Raw genomic sequence first — 21,652 nt, 5'->3', positions numbered from 1 at the left:
AAAGTGCGGGAACCATTGCCAAAAATTGGCAACAATATAGAGATGCTCTAACTGACAAATAGCCACATAGCTTGAGATGGCTGCTGCTTGGAAGACTACTGCATATACATAAGGACTTTGCTCCCACAGCCCTCTCGCAGAGTTCCAAAGGCTCACAGCCTTCTACAATAAGGAACTCCTTCTCACTCAGTCTGAAATAAGTAGCCTCTTATTCTGAGACTATGCCCTCCGGCCTGGACCTCCCATGAGATCCACCCTCCCACTATTGACCCTGTTTCACCTCCTAAGAATGTTACGCGTTTCAATAACTTCGCCTTTCATTCTTCCAAACTCCAATCAGCAGTTTCCTCTTTCTGCATGTCTATCCTAGTGCGTGTAAGACACGAAGCACATAACATCGAATACAAAGATTTAGACCACAGAACTCAACTAAATGATAAATCCTGCGCGTCTTCTCCATTAATGGCAAGCACGGGCGTCTAACTTAATTAGGCTTTGCAAACAATAGATCAAACTTTCTAATAATTAGGTTCCATTTATGTCACAGAGGTACAGCAACTTGTTACAACAACTGCCGTAAAATCTTTAACTACTGCATTATGTTTAAGATATTAGTGTAAATTGATGCGTTGGCTACATATGAACTACCTGCTATGAGGTGAGTGACAATGGTATTCGAGTTACATCTTCTATTTTTTACTGTGCCTTGTATCAATTTTAGTCAATTTGTACACAATAATGCTTTTAGATTCTAATCTGCTTACGACCTCACAGTTAAAATAGTCAGGCAGGATTACATCATGGAAAGGGATGGACCCGTTCCCATTTCGGAGTTCCGATGAAAGGTAAATCGTGGTTTCTTCACTGCAGAGGTAACGCAGTGTTTCTAAAAGCGCGGGATAGCAAACTGAGCTGTAGACGATGTCCGAGCCCAGAATGAAATCATAATTGGTAGGGAAATTTTTGTGATCTTCTCCCCAAGTCAGCGGACGAACGTTTAAACGATGTCGGCATGCTAAAGGGACGTTGATTGAAATATTGCTGTTTATTTGCTTCAGGGTATCCGGTTTGTCTGTCATGGTAACATTGCCACCTGAGAATAAAAGAAGATGCCGATGTTTAATTCATGGTTGTCCTGGAAGACGTCTGTTCTTATACCATATTTATAGAGACATTATTACGGCCGCCGAAGACAGAGAGTGCGATCGCAGTCACCCTTTAGCTCTCTAAACCGCAGGTTTTACTGGTGAGAGTACCTCCTCAGGTGGGAGGAAAACATAGGAGCAAGTGAAATGAGAAGTTGCAATCGTGGAGTCATAGAAACGTACAAGTTGGGTCCTCGACCTATCTCGTCGGTACGTTCCCTGATTTTTACCTTCGTGGATCCCATTTGTATTAGACTGTCTCCTTCTACTCTTTCGTTGTCTGAGTACTCATTTAAATGGCTTTGTTGTCTATTTAATATTTCAGTAAAATTGTCAATCATATTATTTGACTAAGCATTCGTTGTTGTAAAAGTTCGTAATTGGCAAACGCTTTTACACCGACACGTCATAAGTGCGCGTCTCACTGAAGTGAAAACGAAGTAGGCACTTTTATCACCGGTACCATGATTTCCTTTCGATTACCTTTTGTCGTAACAAACCATAACACATTTTACATGTTTGTTATAGTATCTGCCTTACTGCTCCTCCTGACAGTTCGTTGCAGATATTCAGGACAATCATTGACCTTCACATCTCCTTTATATTCTTCTGCTCTTACCTTAAAGCGGTGTCCTATAGTTCTACGTTTTTCTGCCTTGGAAGAAAGATTATAACCGTCTGTACTCGTAATTTTATAAACCTCTATAAGGTTGTGCCTCATCCACCTACATTCCAATAAAGTAACCGCAGCTCCTCCGCTCTACATATAAGTAAAACCCTGCAAGCCCAGGCAACGTCTTTCCTGCTGTAGTATTCCCTGTGTGGTGTGGCGACCAGAAACCTACGGGTGCTCTAATCAATGCCTTATACGAATGCTACTTGATTCCCCGTCTCCTGTATGCAGCGTTTCAGCCTATGAAGGCAAGCGTACATACTGCCTCCTGTCAGAGATCCACTTACAGATGGGGCCCGATACGTTATATTTGGAGAGTTTCTCTTGAAAAAAGCTCAAGGATTGTGGTATTTAAAGCTGAACTGGGATCAACAACAACAAAAAGTGCTAGGGGAGTCGAGGTGGTGTAGAATGAAGTGAAGATCGATGATAACAATATCGTCTGCAGATCTGTTGGCTCTGTAGGCGATCTGCAAAGGCTGGAGTTATGGATTTGAGAAATGACATGACCAGACTTTCCTATGTCTTCATTGTGACTGATGTAAGTGCAACTGGTCTGTAGTCACTGAAACCAGTGATCTTTCTTTGGAGATTGGAAGAATAACAGATTTCTTAAAACATGCTGGAATAGTGCATAGTTTGAGACACTGGTTGAAAATGTCGATGACGACTGTAGGCAGTTGATCAGTGCAGTGTCTAGGGGATGCAGGGGAGAGAAAGTTAGGACCAGCCTTCCGGACACAGTATTTTGCTTCCTGAACGGCTTCCTCACCTCCTCTTCCGTAACAAAAAAAAAGTGTGGGACAGGTATTTACGCATTTATACATATTCTGTTCCATATCTGTCCTTTAAACTCTATCCACGGAAAATTCCTAATACATGTAGACATATATAGCAAATAAAGTGGATCATTCATCTTTGATACAGGATGCCTCGGAGAATCAAAAGACTGCAAACTGGACGGACAATCTGCTGGAACAACTCAACGGGTCAAGTAGCATTTGTGACGGGAAAGAAAAATATCAACGTTTCAGTTTGCAACCCTGCCTCAGGACCTTTTCTCATCACACGGATTAGATTAGATTAGATTAGATTATGAGGACACTCAGTCCTCGTTTATTGTCATTTAGAAATGCATGCATTAAAAAATGATACAATGTTCCTCCGGTATGGTATCACAGAAACATAAGACAGACCAAAGACTAAAACTGACAAAAAACACATAATTATAACGTATAGTTACAACAGTGCAAAGCAATACCGTAATTTGACAATAGCAGACCATGGGTACGGTAGAAAAAAGTCTCAAAGTCCCGATAGCCCATCATTTCACGCAGACGGTAGAAGGAAGAAAACTCTCCCTGCCATGAGCTTCCAGTGCCGCAAACTTGCCAATGCAGCATCCTGGAAGCACCCGACCATAGTCCGACTCTGAGTCCGTCCGAAAACTTCGAGCCTCTGACCAGCCCTCCAACACTGAGCACCGAGCTCCATCTCTGCCGAGTGCTTCAACCCCGGTCCCGGCCGTCAAGCATCAGGCAAAGCCGAGGATTCGGGGCCTTCTGTCATCGTCTGGACCGTGGAGTCCCTATTCTGGTTCACGGTCAGGTCCATAGTTCCTTATTCCAAGGTTTCTGGTTTTCCCCAGTTTCTGTTGTAGGCACATGATTCTCGTTTTGGGGCACAGACATAAATACCTCTGCAACCAGGAATTCCCTGCTGGACTGTTCTGTTCCCTCCTTGTCGTTTCCCCTCTCGTCTGACTCCCTGCCTGGATGCCTCGCCTGACTCTCTGCCTGCTCACCTAGCCTGGATACCCCGCTTGTATTGCTGAAATTTTACCGCCAGAGCAAGACCAGAGCCTTGTTAGGTCAAGATAAGGAACTGTCTTTCGTTGTGTGGAATTCACTCTCTGTGTCCACGCCTTTGCTAGGTAGGTCCAGCCGTTTGCTGCTACCTAGTGTTGGGAACTGTCTCTGCGTCCTCGCCTTCGTTAGGTGGGTCCGGCTGTTTGCCGCCACCTTGTGTTGGGATCCGTCTCTTCATGTTCAGCGTTCTGTGGATGACTCCCGGCCCTACGTCCTGTTCCCAAGGAAGGATCCCGGCTCTGTGTTATGTGTAAGAGTCCCGGCCCTACGTTGTGTTCCCAAGGAGGGGTCCCAGCTCTGTGTTCCGTGCTCCCATCTCTTCTAATCCGAGGCTCCCTGTTCCCGTCTCTTCTAGTTCAAGGCTCCATGTTCCTGAAGGCCCTCGTCCAGTCCGTGCGTAGTCCAGTCCTATCTGAGTCCTGTTCATGTGCCTTTACTTGTCCTTGTGTCTCGCCCTGCGCAGGAGTTCCTCACACAAGCCATGTCCAGTCCAGTAGCCTCGTCTTGTCCTCGCCTAGCTCTGAAGTCCGAGTCCGAGTCAAGTCCCACGTTCTGGGTCCTTGCCCAGTCTCTGGCTCGGAGTCCATACCCAAGCCTCGAATACCCTAGACCCAAGACCCAAGACCCCAAACCTGTCTCCAAGCTCAAGCCTCAAGAACCCAAGCCTGCCTCCAAGCTCAAGCCTCAAGACCCCAAGCCTGTCACCAAGCTCAAGCCTCAAGACCCCAAGCCTGTCTCCAAGCTCAAGCTTCAAGACCCCAAGCCTGTCTCCAATCTCAAGCTTTAAGACCCCAAGCCTGTCTCCAAGCTCAAGACTCAATACCCCAGCCTCCAGTCATATCATGTCCTTGCCTGGTTCTGGGGCCCTAGCCCGAGGCAAGACCTAGGTTCTGAATCCTTGTCCAGTCTCTGGCTCTGGGTCCAAGCCCAGGCTCCTAGTTCATAGTTTCTTGTCCGGTTTCCCTGTTTCTTGTCCTTGTCTTAGCCCAGGTCCTTCATCCTTGTCCTGTTCCTAGTACTTCAGTGTCTGTGTCTTGCATTTAGGTCCGCCATCAACGACCCCCATTGTGACACCTTCCCCTCGGAGATTTCGGATCACACAGTAGCAGCGGCAGCGAATGCTGATGCGGCCAAGTGCGGGTTAATAGGAAAAGGTGTGTACTGGTCGTCTAGGACGAGTTGGGGAGAATGGACGATTCTACAATACGGTGGCATGTTTTATAAAAGAAGGAAGTCCACATTTAAACGGTATCCTACCAAAAGAAAAGTCACCGTAAAACGAAGATCAAGATTGCCTGACAGAAAGAAAATATTAAGAAACTTCGGGCTTCCTCTTTGCCTGGAGCAATTACAGAATGTATTAAGTAGCATTGTGAGGATGAACTTGACATTGCCGCTATATTATGAAAGACGCTTCAGCAATGCATATTCTTTACTGTTACATACGAAATTACTCCTACTGAGACACAGACAGCTCTCCCTATACAGCAATAGCATCGGGCTGCTCCTTCTGCTGTCACTCACCTAGTAGAGCTGCCAATATCCCCACGATTCCAGTGCCAGATCCCAGCTCAATCACTTCCTTCCCAGTGAAATTGATGTCCTCCTTCTCAAAATACTGGCACAGAGAAATGCCCTGAAAAGACGAAAAATGTGCAGATTAGATTAATAGAATGTTGGGGTGAGTTCAGACAACTCTTTGCAAGAGCTGAGAAAGGAACTCGGAAAGGGAACTCCGTTTATTTCTGAATTTTGTCGAAGGACTGTCCTTTTCACATGCCCTGTGTCAAATGAACCGTTCTCAGGACCCGGATACCTGAAAAGGCCTTGCCAGATCGGAAAATTTAGAATTTAGTAGTCAGCTTAGCTACAATGGGAGATGAATGACCAGGACAATACAAATATATCCAGCATATGGACACAATATGGCGGGGTAGTTTATATCTAACTCAGCGACTTAACTGAAGTGTGACCTCGGTTCAGCGTCTTATCTCTGTGACTAGGTCTGAGAGAGCGGAACTCCTCAGTGGTGGGAATGTCGGGGTCATTTCTAAGGTGGGTTTCTAAGGCAATGAGAATTGATTCGCTCACACCCTGCTTCAGATGGAAGTGTGCTACAGAGTAAGATTGAAGCGACAAGAACATTTCAAGCAATTACGCAATGGAACCAACTAACCGGCTGCAGTACAAAGCCATTTTGTTTCCCTGAGCATTTAAATCTGCGTCACCCACTCAGTAATGCTGAGACGTAAGATGCCAGTACGGTGTCAATTGTCCAATCCCATTTCGTAAAATTAACTGTGCTTCGATTGTGGAGACTAAATACTGTATATGTTCCCGTCTTGTTAGACTGTGAGCGTCAGGGTTTAGACCACAGCTAGGCCCAGATGTGTAATTACATGTCTTAGATAACACCGCATGAATAGGGGGTGCAAATGTGAATTATGACGGTCCTTAAATATGAGGCTCCCCAACCTTCTGATCTTATGCAAAAACGATGCTAAACAAAAGATACTTGCTATATTACAATGTTCTGTTTGTATTCGTAGAATGTACGCAAGTTATAGTGGAAGATAGGGCGAACTAATTAATGCTGTGCCTTACCCCGATATACTTTTCAAATATTTTCCCACTATGTAGAGTAATTCAGTTTAAATAAAAACAGGGAGTAATGGGTAACATTTATCTGCTAAACTGATGTGAAGGGTTAAGTTTAGATCGTTACAAACAATACAATAGACTTACAGCGTCCCAGATATACGAGGAAATGCCCAGTCTTGCATCCATCATTCGAGCGATCTTCAAATTAAATCCGCAAAATTCGAAGTTATTCCAGCGGATTAAATTTGCCGACTCGTTGTCCTCATTTTCGCCGTCCCAGTAGATGGGACGTTGCCGATACTGCGTAGTTGCCATGGATTTTTCCCCGTTCTTCCCTCTTGGTCGACCTTGTGAAACAATTGTCGCAGGCTAGGATCTGAATTTGAGAGAACAGTTAAGAGCTCCGCATAGGTATCCAGTTCTAAATTCTCATGATGTATTAAAACGTTTCACAATCAATAGTGCGTAAGCACTCATCAGATCCGTCTACGAATACCAATACCCAATTTTATTCAGTCTGTGTGGAAAAACTGTTAAACGTACAGCCGAGCTTTCAGATTACAGCATGACTCAATAGAACGGAATGCTAAACATTGCAATTTCTTATTTCTCAAACACCTCATCATATCAATTGTTTATATACTTGGATTTTATTCTCATAAAGAATCATTCGTAGACAAAATAATTCTCAATAGCCACGAAGTAAGCAGCAAAATGCAAAAATCCAAAGCCTTATGTGGCCGCAATGTAGACTATACTTCCCTTGAAATGTAAAGTCAAATTTCCAATAACCTTTTGTACCTATGGACCAGCTTTTAATTATTTATGCGCTTGGCACTTCCAATTGGTCCGCTCCTCAGGGGTTTCGAGCCTTTCACCATGTCGAAAATATGTATATAGTTGATAATGACAAGTCTAACATTGACAGCTTTACAATTCGTCGTCTTGAACGCTGCTGTTCACGGTGTTTCCCATATATTTTTTAATGGAGTCAATGTAACTTTCCATTGACGACTAAAGTTTGCGTGTTCCTTAGGGGATGCTAAAATATGAAGACCATGGATAGATCAGTACCTAGGGTAATCTAAGGTATCGTCTTAGATATCGGCAATAAAAAAAAGTATGTCTATCATTACTAGTTAAAGAAACGGTAGAATAATAAGCAACACACATAAAAGTTGCTGGTGAACACAGCAGGCCAGGCAGCATCTCTAGGAAGAGGTACAGTCGACGTTTTGGGACGAGACTCTTCGTCTTCGTAGGTCCTGGCGAAGGGTCTCGGCCCGAAACGTCGACTGTACCTCTTCCTAGAGATGCTGCCTGGCCTGCTGCGTTCACCAGCAACTTTTGAGTGTGTTGCTTGAAATTCCAGCATCTGCAGATTTCCTCGTGTTTGCGTAGAGTAATAAATGAGACGAAACCGGGCCCAGACAACGATGACGTATATCTCACGATCTGAGAAACAGAACAAGACAAAGGACTATTTTGTTCCTGTGTTATGGAACGAAATAGATTTCGATACATTGAAACAATACTCAAATCAAAACATGTTTATCATTTCATTCAAGTAGATTTTGGTTTACTTTGTAATTATTTATGAAAACGAACTGGTAAACATTAGGCTACACAGTAGTATTCAATTAACGTTAATTTTGGAAAGTTCAGTATCCTTGAACAAACGAGTAAATTTGATTGCGTTGTTTACCGGACCTCGTTGTCTTTAAAATGTCTTCAATATCTTCACTTTGCTACATGATTCATGAAACAAGAAGGTCACATTGTACATTGTACATTGTACGGAGTTAACTTGAGCTTGGCCAGCTACACACCGCCTTTCTACAAATGTCAGGCACGACATACCGGTAACTGAAGTCTGAACAACACATATAAATAAATGCTGGTGAACGCAGCATCTCTAGGAAGAGGTACAGCCGACGTTTCGGGCCGAGACTCTTCGTCAGGACTAACTGAAAGAAGAGATAGTAAGAGATTTGAAATTGGGAGGGGGAGGGGGAGGGGGAGATCGGAAATTATAGGGACGGATGGAGCCAAGAGCTGGACAGTTGATTGGCAAAAGGGATACGAGAGGATCATGGGACAGGAGGCCCAGGGAGAAGGAAAAGGGGGAGGGGGGAACCGAGAGGATGGGCAAGGGGTATAGTGAGAGGGACAGAGGCAGAAGAAGGAGAGAGAGAAAAAGAATGTGTGTATTTAAATAAATAAACAAACAAACAAATAAATAAATAACGGATGGGATACGAAGGGGAGGTGGGGCATTAGCGAAAGTTTGAGAAGTCAACGTTCATGCCATCAGGTTGGAGGCTACCCAGACGGAATATAAGGTGTTGTTCCTCCAACCTGAGTGTGGCTTCATGTTGACAGTAGAGGAGGCCATGGATAGACATATCAGAATGGCAATGGGACGTGGAATTAAAATGTGCGGCCACTGGGAGATCCTGCTTTCTCTGGCAGACAGAGCGTAGGTGTTTAGCGAAACGGTCTCCCAGTCTGCGTCGGGTCTCGCCAATATATAAAAGGCCACATCGGGAGCACCGGACGCAGTATATCACCTCAGCCAACTCACAGGTTAAGTGTCGCCTCACCTGGAAGGACTGACTTGGGCCCTGAATGGTGGTAAGGGAGAAAGTGTAAGGGCATGTGTAGCACTTGTTCCGCTTACAAGGATAAGTTCCGGGAGGGAGTTCGGTGGGAAGGGATGGGGGGACAAAAGGACAAGGGAGTCGCGTAGGGAGCGATCCCTGCGGAAAGCAGATAGAGCGGGGGAGGGAAAGATGTGCTTAGTGGTGGGATCCCGTTGGAGGTGGCGGAAGTTACGGAGAATTATATGTTGGACCCGGAGGCTGGTGGGGTGGTAGGTGGGGACAAGGGGAACCCGATTCCTAATGGGGTGGCGGGAGGATGGAGTGAGAGCAGACGTGCGTGAAACTGCAGAGATGCGCTTGAGAGCAGAGTTGATGGTGGAGGAAGGGAAGCCCCTTTCTTTAAAAAAGAAGGACATCTCCTTCGTCCTGGAATGAAAGGCCTCATCCAGAGAGCAGGTGCGGCGGAGACGGAGGAATTGTGAGAACGGGATGGCATTTTTGCAAGAGACAGGGTGGGAAGAGGAATAGTCCAGGTAGCTGTGAGAGTCCGTAGGCTTATAGCAGACATCAGTAGATAAGCTGTCTCCAGAGATAGAAAGAGAAACTATTCCAACAACGACATGAATGAAAGCAATTTTACACAGTCAGTGGCCCGAGTCCGGAATGCACTGCCGGGGGAAGCAGTGAATGCAGGTTAAACTGTAGTGTTCAAAGGGAGATTGGGAAAGTATATCTGAAAGCACGGCTATTAGGAGAATCCGAGGAAGTGGAGCTTTCTGGATCAGCCTACATCTAGCAGACACGAACTCAACGAGCCAAATGACTCCTTCTGTGCCCTTACCATACTGCGATTCTGATCTTAATCATTCGTCTCACCTTCCCTGCAGTACCTGCATTCACTGACCTTAAAGTTCCAAGTTCAAGTTTATTGTTATGGGTATACATACCCAGAGTATAAATGACGTGGAATTAGGTTTTCGCAGCAGCGTCACAGTACGTTGCAAACATCACAAACGTAAATTAACAGAAACTGAAAATGCATGCCTAACACGAAAGTAAATACAAACAAACATGAACGCATCAGTGTAAGTTAAGGGAGAAAGAAAATAAAGAAATATAGTCCGAGATAGTGTTAGGGTTTTTGCAGGTAGTTTCAGGAACCTGGTGGCAGTGAGAACTATAGTTTAACGCTGAGGTGTGGGTCTTTAGGCTCCTTTTGTCATGGTCCGGATCGGGATTCCTTTAAATATACCTTGTTTATGTTACGATCCGGACCGTTGATTCCCTGTTTTCCCGTGTCCCTCGACTTTGGTGATTAGAGGCAATTAACGCTCGGCTGAACCGGTAGTTTACAGTCTCCGGCTTTCAGCCGTTCGGCGCGGGAGAGTCTGCAAAGTCACTAAGGGTACGGCGTGCCAATGTCAGCTGGCCGGACCAAGCCTAGTCTCTGCCGGAAGCGAGTGCCTGTAATTCTCCTTTCCTCACGGGAGCAAGCCTGTCAAGTTAACTCGCCAAAGCGAGCCTGCTAAGTTTCCTCACCGAGGTGGGTCCGTCAGTTAACCCGCCGGAGGGAATCAAGAACCGCTGTCTACTGTTCCCGGGCCGAGACGAGAGCTCGCCACTTCCCGGAGGCTCCAAGTCAAGTCCTGTCCCTAGCGGCATACAAGTACAAAGTCAAGTCCTGTCCCTAGAGGCATTCTAGCACCAAGTCAAGTCCTGTCCCTGGCGGCATTCAAGCACCAAATTAAGTCCTATCCCTGGTGGCATTCTAGCACCAAGACAAGTCCTGGCCCTGGGGGCATTCTAGCACCAAGTCAAGTCCTGGCCCTGGCAGCAATCTAGCACCAAGTCAAGTCCTGGTCCTGGCGGCATTCTAGCACCAAGTCAAGTCCTGGCCCTGGCGGCATTCTAGTACCAAGTCAAGTCCTGGCCCTGGCGGCATTCTAGCACCAAGTCAAGTCCTGGCCCTAGTGGCTTCCCAGTTCTGAGTCAAGTTCTCGCCCTGGTGGTCTGTGATTCCTGTCCTACCCCCTTGTCTGAATCCCTTCTCTGCCTCTCTCGCCTCTAACCCTCGTCTGCAGCCCCCGCCTGCACTTTGGTCTAGTTCCATCGCTGGAGCTACATAGGTTCTGTCTGGTGTTCATTCGTGTTGGTCTTGTCTTGTCCTGTAAGACAGGCCGTCTTGCCGTTGCTCAGCGGGGGGGTCATGTTTTGTCTTGTCTGGTCCTCGCCTCCGTGGGGTAGGTCAGGCCGTCTTGCCGTTGCCCCGCGGAGGGTCATGAGTCCCGGCCCTATGTCCTGTACCCAAGGAGGGGTCCCGGCTCTCTGTTCTGTGTGTGAGTCCCGGCCCTATGTCCTGTACCCAAGGAGGGGTCCCGGCTCTCTATTCTATGTATGTGTCCATGGTTCCATGCACCTGCTCTCCTGAGACCGAGGCTCTGTGTTCCCATGTTCCTCCTCTCCCTCGCCCATGTAATGTCCATGCCTGGTTCTGGGGTCCGAGCCGGAGGCAAGACCCAGGTACTGGGTCCTTGCCCAGTCTCTGGCTCGGAGTCCATACCCTAGCATCTTCATGTCTCCTCTAGTTCTGGGAGCCGATTCCAAGTCCTAGCCCAGACCCTTGGTCCCAGCCTAGTCGTAATCCTCAGTCCTTGTCCAGTTCGCTATTCCTACTCCTGCCTTGCTCTCCTGGTTTCGAACAATAAACTAAATTTAAGTAACCTCACAAGATGTGTCTTGCATTTGGGTCCACCCTTGCTCCCAACGCCCCCGCCATTGTGACACCTTTACTTTCTGCTTGATGGCAGTGATGAGAAGAGGGCATAACCTTGCTGATAGGGGTCCTTATTGTTGTCCAGAGGCTTAGTCTAGAATGCACTCAACTGAGTCCTGTGTAGCAGACCACTAAACAGCTGGAACACTTCAATTTATTGAAAGAACCACATGACATCTTCCTGGCCAAGCTTCTAAGAAAGGTATAAATTAACGCATCTGCATCCATAGCATCGTCTGACAAATCCATTGTCTTCGTCTCTCTATTGACTCCTTTCTTTTTGGCCTTCTATTCACCATCCTGGGTTTTGTCTTTGCATCTACTTTTACAAGCAGCTTTTTGTCCTCCACTCGAAGATCATGCAATAACCTTAACACACTCAGGGTAGATTCTGTATTTTCATACTTACAAAAGCCGACTTCCTGCAACTTTCCTGATGTCTCAACTAGAGTTCATTTAAAAAAAAGAAACTGTTTTTTTTAATTTTTTGTTAGTATATAGATTGTATCTTCTCTGTGTAACCTCATGGGCATGCAGTGTGTCTTGCATTGCTTTCCTTTTATGTCTAATTGTTTGTCTTTGGACTAACTCTAGATTGTCAACACATATCTCCATCACCTGACCTATCTCATTCAATAACAGGAGATTCAACACTGCCCCTTCTCTAGTTGGTACCTCTATGTATTGCTGCAAAAATCTATCCTGCTGTCACAATGGTGGGGCATTGGGAGCAAGAGTGGACCCAAATGCAAGACACATCTTGTGAGGTTACTTAGATTTAGTTCATTGTTCGATACCAGGAGAGCAAGGCAGGAGCAGGAAATAGCGAACTGGACAAGGACTCAGGACTACGACTCGGCTGGGACCAAGGGTCTGGGCTTGGACTCGAAATCGGCTCCCAGAACTAGAGGAGACATGAAGAGGCTAGGGTATGGACTCCGAGCCCGAGACTGGACAAGGACCTGGGCTAGGGAGAGGAAATCATGGGAACACAGAGCCTCGATTTTGGGGAGCAGGTACATGGAACCATGGACACATACACAGAACACAGATTCGGGACCCCTCCTTGGGTACAGGACATAGGGCCGGGACTCACACACAGAACAGAGAGCCGAGACCCCTCCTTGGGTACAGGACATAGGGCCGGGACTCATGACCCTCCGCGGGGCAATGGCAAGACGGCCTGACTTACCCCACGGAGGCGAGGACAAGACAAGACAGAACATGAACCCCCGCGGGGCAACGGCAATTCGGCCTGACCTACCCCACGGAGGCGAGGACAAGACACGACATGACCCCCGTGGGGCAACGGCAAGACAGCCTGACTTACCCCACGGAGGCGAGGACAAGACAAGAAAAGACCAACACAAATGAACACCAGACAGTACCTATCTAGCTCCAGTGATGGAACTACACCGAAGTGCAGGCAGGGGCTGCAGACGAGGGTTAGAGGCGGGAGCGGCAGAGAAAGGATTCAGACAGGGGGTTAGGACAGGAATCACAGACCACCAGGGCCAAGACTTGACTCAGAACTGAGAAGCCGCCAGGACCAGGACGACGTGGTGCTTGAATGCGGCCAGGGACAGGACTTGACTTGGTGCTAGGATGCCGCCAGGGCCAGGACGTGATTTGGTGCTAGAATGCCGCCAGGGCCAGGACTTGACTTGGTGCTAGAATGCCGCCAGGGCCAGGACTTGACTTGGTGCTAGAATGCCGCCAGGGAAAGGACTTGACTTGGTGTTTGAATGCCGCGAGGGCCAGGACTTGTCTTGGTGCTGGAATGCCACCAGGACAAGGACTTGATTTGGTGCTGGAATGCCGCCAGGGTCAGGAGTAGACTTGATGCTTGAATGCAGCCAGGGCCAGGACTTGACTTGGAACCTCCGGGTAGTGGCGAGCTCTCGACTCGGCCCGGGAACATTAGACAGCGGTTCATGATTCCCTCCGGCGGGTTAACTGACGGACCCACCTCGGTGAGGAAACTTAGCAGGCTCGCTTTGGCGAGTTAACTGGACAGGGTTGCTCCGGTGAGGAGAGGCGAATTACCGGCACTCGCTTCGGCAGAGACTAGGTTTACTCTGGCCAGATGACATCGGCACACCGCACCTGGGATTACTTTGCAGACGCTCCCACGCCGAACGGCTGAAAGCCGGAGACTATAAACTACCGGTTCAGCCGAGTGTTAATTGCCTCTAATCACCAAAATCCAGGGACACGGGAAAACAGGGAATCAGCGGTCCGGATCGTAATAAACAAGGTAGATTTAAAGGGACCCCGATCCGAACCGTGACACCTGCACACATTTTACAAACTCCAAACCATCCAGCCTTTTTACAGTATGGGCTTCCCAGTCTATGTGCGGAAAATTAAAATCTCCCACAATCACAACCTTGTGCTTACTACAAATATCTACTATCTCCTTACAAATTTGCTCCTCCAATTCTCGCTCCCCATTAGGTGGTCTATAATACACCTCTATAAGTGTTACTACACCTTTCCCATTCCTCAATTCCACCCAAATTGCCTCCCTAGACGTGCCTCTGATCTATCCTGCCAGAGCACCACTGTAATATTTCCTCTGACAAGCAAAGCAACACCTCCCTCTCTTGTCCCTCCGATTCTATCACACCCGAAGCAACGAAATCCAGGAATATTTAGTTGCCAATCACACCTCTCCTGCAACCGTGTTTCACTAATAGCTACAACATCATACTTCCAGATATCAATCCATGCTCTGAGCTCATCCACATTTCTTACAATGCTCCTAGCATTAAAATAAATGCAATTAAGAAATTTTCCACCTCTTACTCTCTGTTTATCACCAACAACTTTACACTCTCCTTCTTCTTCCTTCGCCCCTACATCTATTCCTACACTCTGGTTCCCCTCCCCCCTTGTATCTAGTTTAAATCCACTGGAGCCTCTCCAGCAAACCTACCTGCGAGAGTATTTGTCCCCCTCAGGTTCAGATGTAAACCGTCTCGCCGGAACAGGTCCCACCTTCCCTGGAAAACTACCCAATTATTTATAAATCTGAAGCCCTCCCTCCTGCACCATGTCTTCAGTCACGTGTTGATCTGCGCTATCTTACCATTTCTAACCCCGCCTGCACATGGCACTGGTAGCAATCCTGAGATTGCTATCCTGGAGGTCCTGTCCTTTAACTTGGCGCCTAAATCCCTGAACTCACCTTTCAGGACCTCCTCACTCTCCCTACCCACGTCATTGGTCCCTACATAGACCACGACATCTGGCTGCTCACCCTCCCACTTGAGAATACCGAGAACTCGATCCGAGATATCACGGACCTTGGCACCAGGGAGGCAACAGACCATCCGGGATTCTAGATCTCTTCCACAGAACCTCTTATCTGTCCCCTTAACTACCGAATCCCCTATCACTGCTGCTCTCCATGCAGTCAATATATTTTTGTTTGCTCCACGTGCTCTTTGTATGTGACCTGCTTAGTTGCATTTTCTGCAAGTTTGGCATTTAAATTCTGCATGTATTTGGTGTATGTGAGCCCATTCCATCTCACAACTTGTTTCAGTTTAGATGCTGCAGTTTTATTCACGCTCTCTTTCATTTGTGACTGCAACTTAATTGCATCTCTGTGGTTTTCATTAAAACAACGATTTCAACTGCTCTTTAATGTAAATTGTGCTTCAGTTAGGAGCAGTTTTTGAATGCTTTCTTTTAAGATTCTACAAACTAAATGAACTGTCGGTGCATCATTAAGACCATTACTGATTGGCATTATTCAGGAAATCTTTTCAATTTAGCACGTACATTGAAATCGACTCACCTTCGTTTTGATTACATTTATGAAACCAAAATTGTTCTACAAGCAACAATGGGTTGGTTTTAAATATCCCTGCATCACTTTGACAATATCAGCAAAGCTAATTTCTGCTGGTTTGGCTGAAGTAGTCAAACTTCTAAGCAAACTGTATGCCTTCGAACCCAATAAACTCAAAGAAATAAGTACTCTTTTTTCATTAGCTATCTCACTTGCTTCAACGTCAAAATGGCGCTGAACAGTGATTCCTTTGCTTGCATCTTCGGAAACCTCCATTTCTATCTTTAATGTCTCTTTTTTCTCTCTTTTCAATATTCTTTTGAAGACCCTGAACTAGAGTTACGCTCTGACTTCGGTTCTTTGCGTGAAAGGGACCCGTTGTCAGGGCCTCACAACCAGCTGCTTTTTGATATCCCAAGGACGCGGCCTGCAAGACTAGGACACCTTCAGGCTGCCGGATTTCCGTGGCTCTGGAGACGTGCTGAATCAAGGCCGGTTCCCTGACTGAGGCATCGCAGGAGAACACGGAACATCAGGAGCAACTGGTTAGCTGCCAGCTGTGTGTCCAGAGACCCGAGCCTTGCCGGGGTCAATTATCTGGGGGTACAGCTCAGAAAAATTGATGCAATAGACTTATAACATAATAAATCAGCAAGTTGTTTGTAATGTCGTTCCTCACGCTGTGAAATGGGGACATCTCTTTTTCCCTTATTAGGGAGAGAGAGAGAGAGAGCCTGCGGTATGTCGAATACCGGGTGAATGAGTAGTCTTTGGGGTACTGCAAGTCTGCGTCTTCAGTGATGCTTTTCTGCATGTTTGTGTGCCTGTGGAGTGCACCGATGCTTTTTTGAAGATGAGGGAGGGGCGGTCATTGCCGCGCTTCTGCTTGTGCGTGGGAAGGGGTACTAGGGGGACCTTGGGGTTCTGACATTTAACTGTCAGCCATTCTTTGGGTCACCTCTCTGTTTTCATGGATGCTTCAAAAAAAAAGATTTTCAGGATCTATATTGTTTACATTTCTCTGACATTAACTGCACCTATTGAACGTATATTGTTGAATTAGCTCAACATAGATAAGCTAGTTACCCATTGTGTAATCAAACATGTCTATCTTTCCAATGTAACTATCCATTTCTGCTCATTTTTTAATGATTATAATCAGCCAGTACTCGCTCGTTATGAACTCGTAAATTCTTCCATTTCCTGACTTTTCTTGATGTACTAAATCTTAAATAAGTGCGGCGCTGCTTTTTTTTTCTTGACTGTCTCTTCACGTGCTGAGCTGTTATTTTTTAAATTCGACCTTCCCTTGCTGCGTTTTTTTTTCAGTTCGAACTTCTCGCTGCGCTTCAACAGGTCAATAGCCATCTCAGGTTCGTTTTAGAAAATACCTCCTCGCCAGTATTATGTTTTGTAACTTCGACATTAAACTAATTCACAGGAAGACAATGGAGTCCAGGAAGTCGGGTCTAACTTCGTATTTACTTTAAGCAAGGCTTGCATGTGTCACGTGGTAGCGTGATGGCATGTGCAATTCATGTATTTACAGATATAACTCGTCATAGAATTGAATTGAATTGACATCATTACTTACATCCTTCATATACATGAGGCATAAAAATCTTTACATTACATCTCTATTCAAATGTGCAATCTGCAATTATAGTAATTTATAATAAATATTATGTACAACAGGACAGTCAACATAACATAGAAATACAATCGTATCAGCTTGAATTAATCAGTCTGATGGCGTGGTTGTAGAAGCGGTCCCGGAGCCTGTTGGTCCTGGCTTTCATGTTGCGCTATTGTTTCTCGGATGGTAGCTGCTGGAACAGATTGTGGTTGGGGTGACTCGGGTCTCCAATGATCCTTCGGGCCCTTTTTACACACCTGTCTTTGCAAATGTCCTGAATAGTGGGAAGTTCACATCTACAGATGTGCTGGACTGTCCGCACCACTCTCTGCAGAGTCCTGCAATTGAGGGAAGTACACTTCCCGTACCAGGCGGTGATGTAGCCAGTCAGGATGCTGTCACTTGTGCCCGTGTAGAAAGTTCTTAGAATTTGGTGGGTCATACCAAACTTCTTCAACTGTCTGAGGTCAAAGAGGTGCTATTGTGCCTTTTTCACCACACAGCCAATATGTACGGACCATGTGGGAGCCTCAGTGATGTTTATGCTGAGGAATTTAAAGCTGTTCATCCTCTCAACCCCATATCCATTGATGTCAACAGAGGTGAACCTGTCTCCATTCTTCCTGTAGTCCACAACCAGCTCCTTTGTTTTTTGCGACGTTGAGGGAGAGGTTGCTTTCTTGACACCAGGGTGATGACTTCCTCTCTGTAGGCTGCTTCATTATTATTTGAGATTAGGCCGATCAGTGTAGTGTCGTCGGCAAATTTAATTAATAGATTGGAGCCGTGGATGGCAACACAGTCATGGGTATACAGAGAGCAAAGGAGGGGGCTTAGGCCACAGCCCTGAGGAGCTCCTGTGTTGCAGGTTAAAAGGGCAGAGGTGAGGGAGCCCACTCTTACCATCTGCTGGCGATCTGACAGCAAGTCCAAGATCCAGGTACACAAGACAGGGTCAAGGCTGAGGTCTCTGAGCTTCTTGTCGAGCCTGGAGGGAATTATGGTGTTGAATACTGAACTGTAGTCCAAGAACAGTATTCTCACATAAGCATTCCTCTTCTCCAGATGTGTAAGGACAGTGTGTAGAGCTGTGGCTATTGCGTCATCTGTCGATCAGTTGTGTCGGTAGGCGAATTATAGGGGGTCCAGTGTGGGTGGTAGCATGCTGCAGATGTAGTCCTTGACCAGCCTCTCAAAGCATTTGCTTATTGCTGAGGTGAGCGCGACAGGACGCCAGTCGTTCAGACATGTTACCCTGGTCTGTTTAGGCACTGGGACAATGGTGGATGTTTTCAAGCAGGAGAGCACTCTACACTGGAAGAGGGAGAGATTTAAAATGTCTGAAAACACACCTGCCAGTTGTGCCGCGCACATCCTGAGTACTCGCCTTGCGATGCTGTCCGGTCCCGCAGCCTTGTGACTGTCCACCCATTGGAAACACCTGCGTACTTCGGCTTCAGAGGTGACCAAGCTGCCCGTCGCATCATCTGCAGCTCTCCTCAGGGGCTCAGTATTGGCGACATCGAACCAAGCAAAAAAAGATTTAGCTCGTCTGCGATGGTGTGCAGACCTTGCCATAAACTGCGTGTGTCGTTGGTGGAGAGTTGTGTCTGAATCTTGTCTCTGTATTGTTGTTTCGCTGCCTTGATGACTTTGCACAGATCGTAGCTGCATTTCTTGAGTTACCGGCAATGGAAGCTCTATCTCGTACAGTAAATGCTGCTCACACAGAACTGCTGATCCGGGGTTTCTGATTTGGAAAGACCCTAACCGATTTCTGGAAGACAACATCCTCGATGAAACTCATGACCCCATCCGTGATCTCGGAGACATCCGCATCACGAAAGACATTCCAGTCGATGTCATCAAAGCAGTCCTGCAGCATACTGGCCGATTGGCCGGACCAACAGTGGTCAGTTTTAACTATGGCCGCCTCTTGTTTCAGCTTCTGCCTGTACTTTGGCACCAATAAATGGAGGAGTGAACTGATTTCCGAAATGGAGGGTGAAAGAGCGCTTTGTAAGCGTTGCAGAAGGTACAGCAGCAGTGGTTGAGTAAGCTATCTCCCCGTCTAATCGCCTGGATGTGTTGGCAAAACGTCAGAGAGACTTCAGTCGGCGACGCACTAATAAACTCACCGGCGGCGATGAAGGCAGCCTCTGGGTGTGCAGTCTCCAGGGTGTTGATGGTCTCGTACAGTTCCTTGACAGCCAGGTCAGTATCAGCCTGCTGTGGAATATACACAGCTGTGATAATAACAGTCATGAGCTCCCTAGGCAGCCAGAAAGGTCTACACAGCAACACCAGATCCGGGGAACAAAAGGATTTGAGGGCATGCACGTTCTGGGGGTCACACCAGGCATTATTGACCATGAAACATACCCCACCACCTTTACTATTTTCTACGAGGTTTTTACACCTGACTGCCCAGAACAGAGAGAACCCAGCGGACTCGATGGCATGATACGGTATCTCCTCCATCAGCCAGATCTCCATGAAGCACAAAATGTTGCATTCCTTTGTTTCCCGCTGGTAGGAGATTCTGGCTCTCAGTTCGCACAGCTTATTATCCAGGGATGAATGTTAGCTAGGAGTATGCTAGGGAGCAGCGGCAGATTAGCACGCCGTCTCAACCTCACCAGCACGCTGGCCCTTCTCCCTCGCCTCCGGCGCTGCTTCCGAGGTAGCGGTGGTGTAGTAGGCGAGTCTCCATTGATTGCGCAAGCAGGGAATCCCAGTGTAGAAAAGGTGGCACGTAGTGGATAAATGCCTTCTTCCCGATGTTCAGGAGAGCCAGTCTGTCATACCTGTGACTATCAGCTGCTTGAACGAGAAATGCGAAGGAAATTGCAGAACTCAAAAGTCTACTGTAAAGTTGGAACAGCTCGCAACACGGCCGCCATGCACGGCGCCATCTTGATTAATCTGGATTATTTAAACGAGCAAAAATGCTTAAATCAACGAATATTAGAATCAAAATCTGGTTTGATGTCACCTACATACGTCATGAAATTTGGCAGCAGTACAATGCAAAACATGATAATATAGAGGGAAAAGTAAATCAATTACAGTCAGTATATATATATGGGTATTAAATAGTTAAATTAAAAATAGTGTAGAAACATAATTAATAAAAGTGAGGTTGTGTTCATAGGTTCAACGTCCATTTAGGTATTGGATGGCAGAAGGGAAGAAACTGATCCTGAATCACTGGGTGTGTGCCTTCAGTCTTCTGTGCGTTATTCTTAATGGTGACAATGAGAAGAGGGTTTGTCCTGGGTGAAAGGGGTCCTTAATGATGGACGCTGCCTTTCTGAGACACCGCTCCTTGAGGATATCTTGGATATTACTCCCGCTATATTCAAGAACAGGGACAGATTAACCAATCAGCCCCCACGCCTTTAGATGTGAGAGGATGTGTAGCGAGGAGAATATAATGAACAATGTAGATTCTTGTTAGCCGAGCAGAAGCTACAGGAAGTAGCCATTTCGTGCGGGTCTATTGTGCGGTAAAGTTCGTAGCGTTATTGTGATGAAGAGTCATTTGCCTGAAATGCTAAGTCACAAATGCCCTCCACTTTCTTAATATTTTCAGCATTTCCTATTTTTATGTAAAATCTCCAGCATTTGTGGTTATTACTTCCAATATAGATGGCCTGTTTGGAAGTTCTACGACTTAACTCCTGAATGAAATTAGGACCCTTCTTTCCCATTTGTCACCGGTAGCTGGAGAATTTCAAAATGCGCAAGATCAATGGGTCCCACCATCGTGGGAAGGAAGACCGGACTTGAACCGGAGTTTGTCGAAGTCAAATCACAGAACCTGCGTAAGGAAGCGTTGCAACAAATTATATGTTTTATCGAAGGTCCTGTAGTCATGTGCATGAAGTTGTCTTTGCGTGAAATTCCAAGCAATAAAGAATCTAACCATTACATCCCATTGCATTACCTTTGCTGAATCCTTCATCATTAATATTTAGGTGCTGATTAACGTCCAAACATTTTACAGTACCAGCCATATTAATACCATGACCACAACGACTGATTCACTGCATGGCAACACTCGGTCCGTTTCGTTCTATAAGGCAGAATGTCCTCTGTTTGCTTGGACAACTGTGGTGCGAACAATGCTCAGCACTCCAGGAGAAAACGGATTCCCTCCATCTCAACCAGGCTAAGCAGGCATTCCCTTCACTGGTCATTGTACCTGCCGAGTGTACCATCGACAACCCTCACCGCCCAGGCTACTCGGACAGCATCTCACAAACCCATGACCTCTAGCAACAAGAAATAAAGGGCAGCAGGCAGATAACCACTCTCTAATTTATTTCCATAAAACCATGAGTCCATACAACATAGGAATAGAATTATGCCTTTTGGCCCATTGAATCTGCTCCACCATTTAATTATGGCTTATTTATTATCCCTCTCAACACCAAACCACTGCCTTCTGCCCATAACCTTTGGCACACCTATTTATAAAATCCTGTCGATCTCTACTTTGAATATATCTAGTGACTTGGCCTCCACGGCCGTCTTTGATAATGAGTTCCA

The 21,652-nt window shown here is 46.4% G+C and overlaps 1 protein-coding gene across 1 annotated transcript; it reads right to left on the bottom strand.

Moving 5' to 3' along the window:
* Nucleotides 1–535: 535 nt before the first annotated feature.
* LOC140207401 (EEF1A lysine methyltransferase 3-like) lies at nt 536–10,359 on the bottom strand. The gene is made up of 4 exons (XM_072275955.1): nt 10,143–10,359; nt 6,432–6,663; nt 5,211–5,322; nt 536–1,093 (listed from the first exon to the last, which is right to left on the bottom strand). The coding sequence occupies exons 2-4, from the start codon at nt 6,600–6,602 to the stop codon at nt 690–692; spliced, it is 687 nt and encodes a 228-aa protein (XP_072132056.1). The 5' UTR covers nt 6,603–6,663; nt 10,143–10,359; the 3' UTR covers nt 536–689.
* Nucleotides 10,360–21,652: the final 11,293 nt, after the last annotated feature.

This window comes from Mobula birostris, chromosome 1 (assembly GCF_030028105.1).
Source record: "Mobula birostris isolate sMobBir1 chromosome 1, sMobBir1.hap1, whole genome shotgun sequence".
In the NCBI taxonomy this organism is placed as follows: domain Eukaryota; kingdom Metazoa; phylum Chordata; class Chondrichthyes; order Myliobatiformes; family Myliobatidae; genus Mobula; species Mobula birostris.
This window is presented reverse-complemented; position numbering and strand designations above follow the sequence as displayed.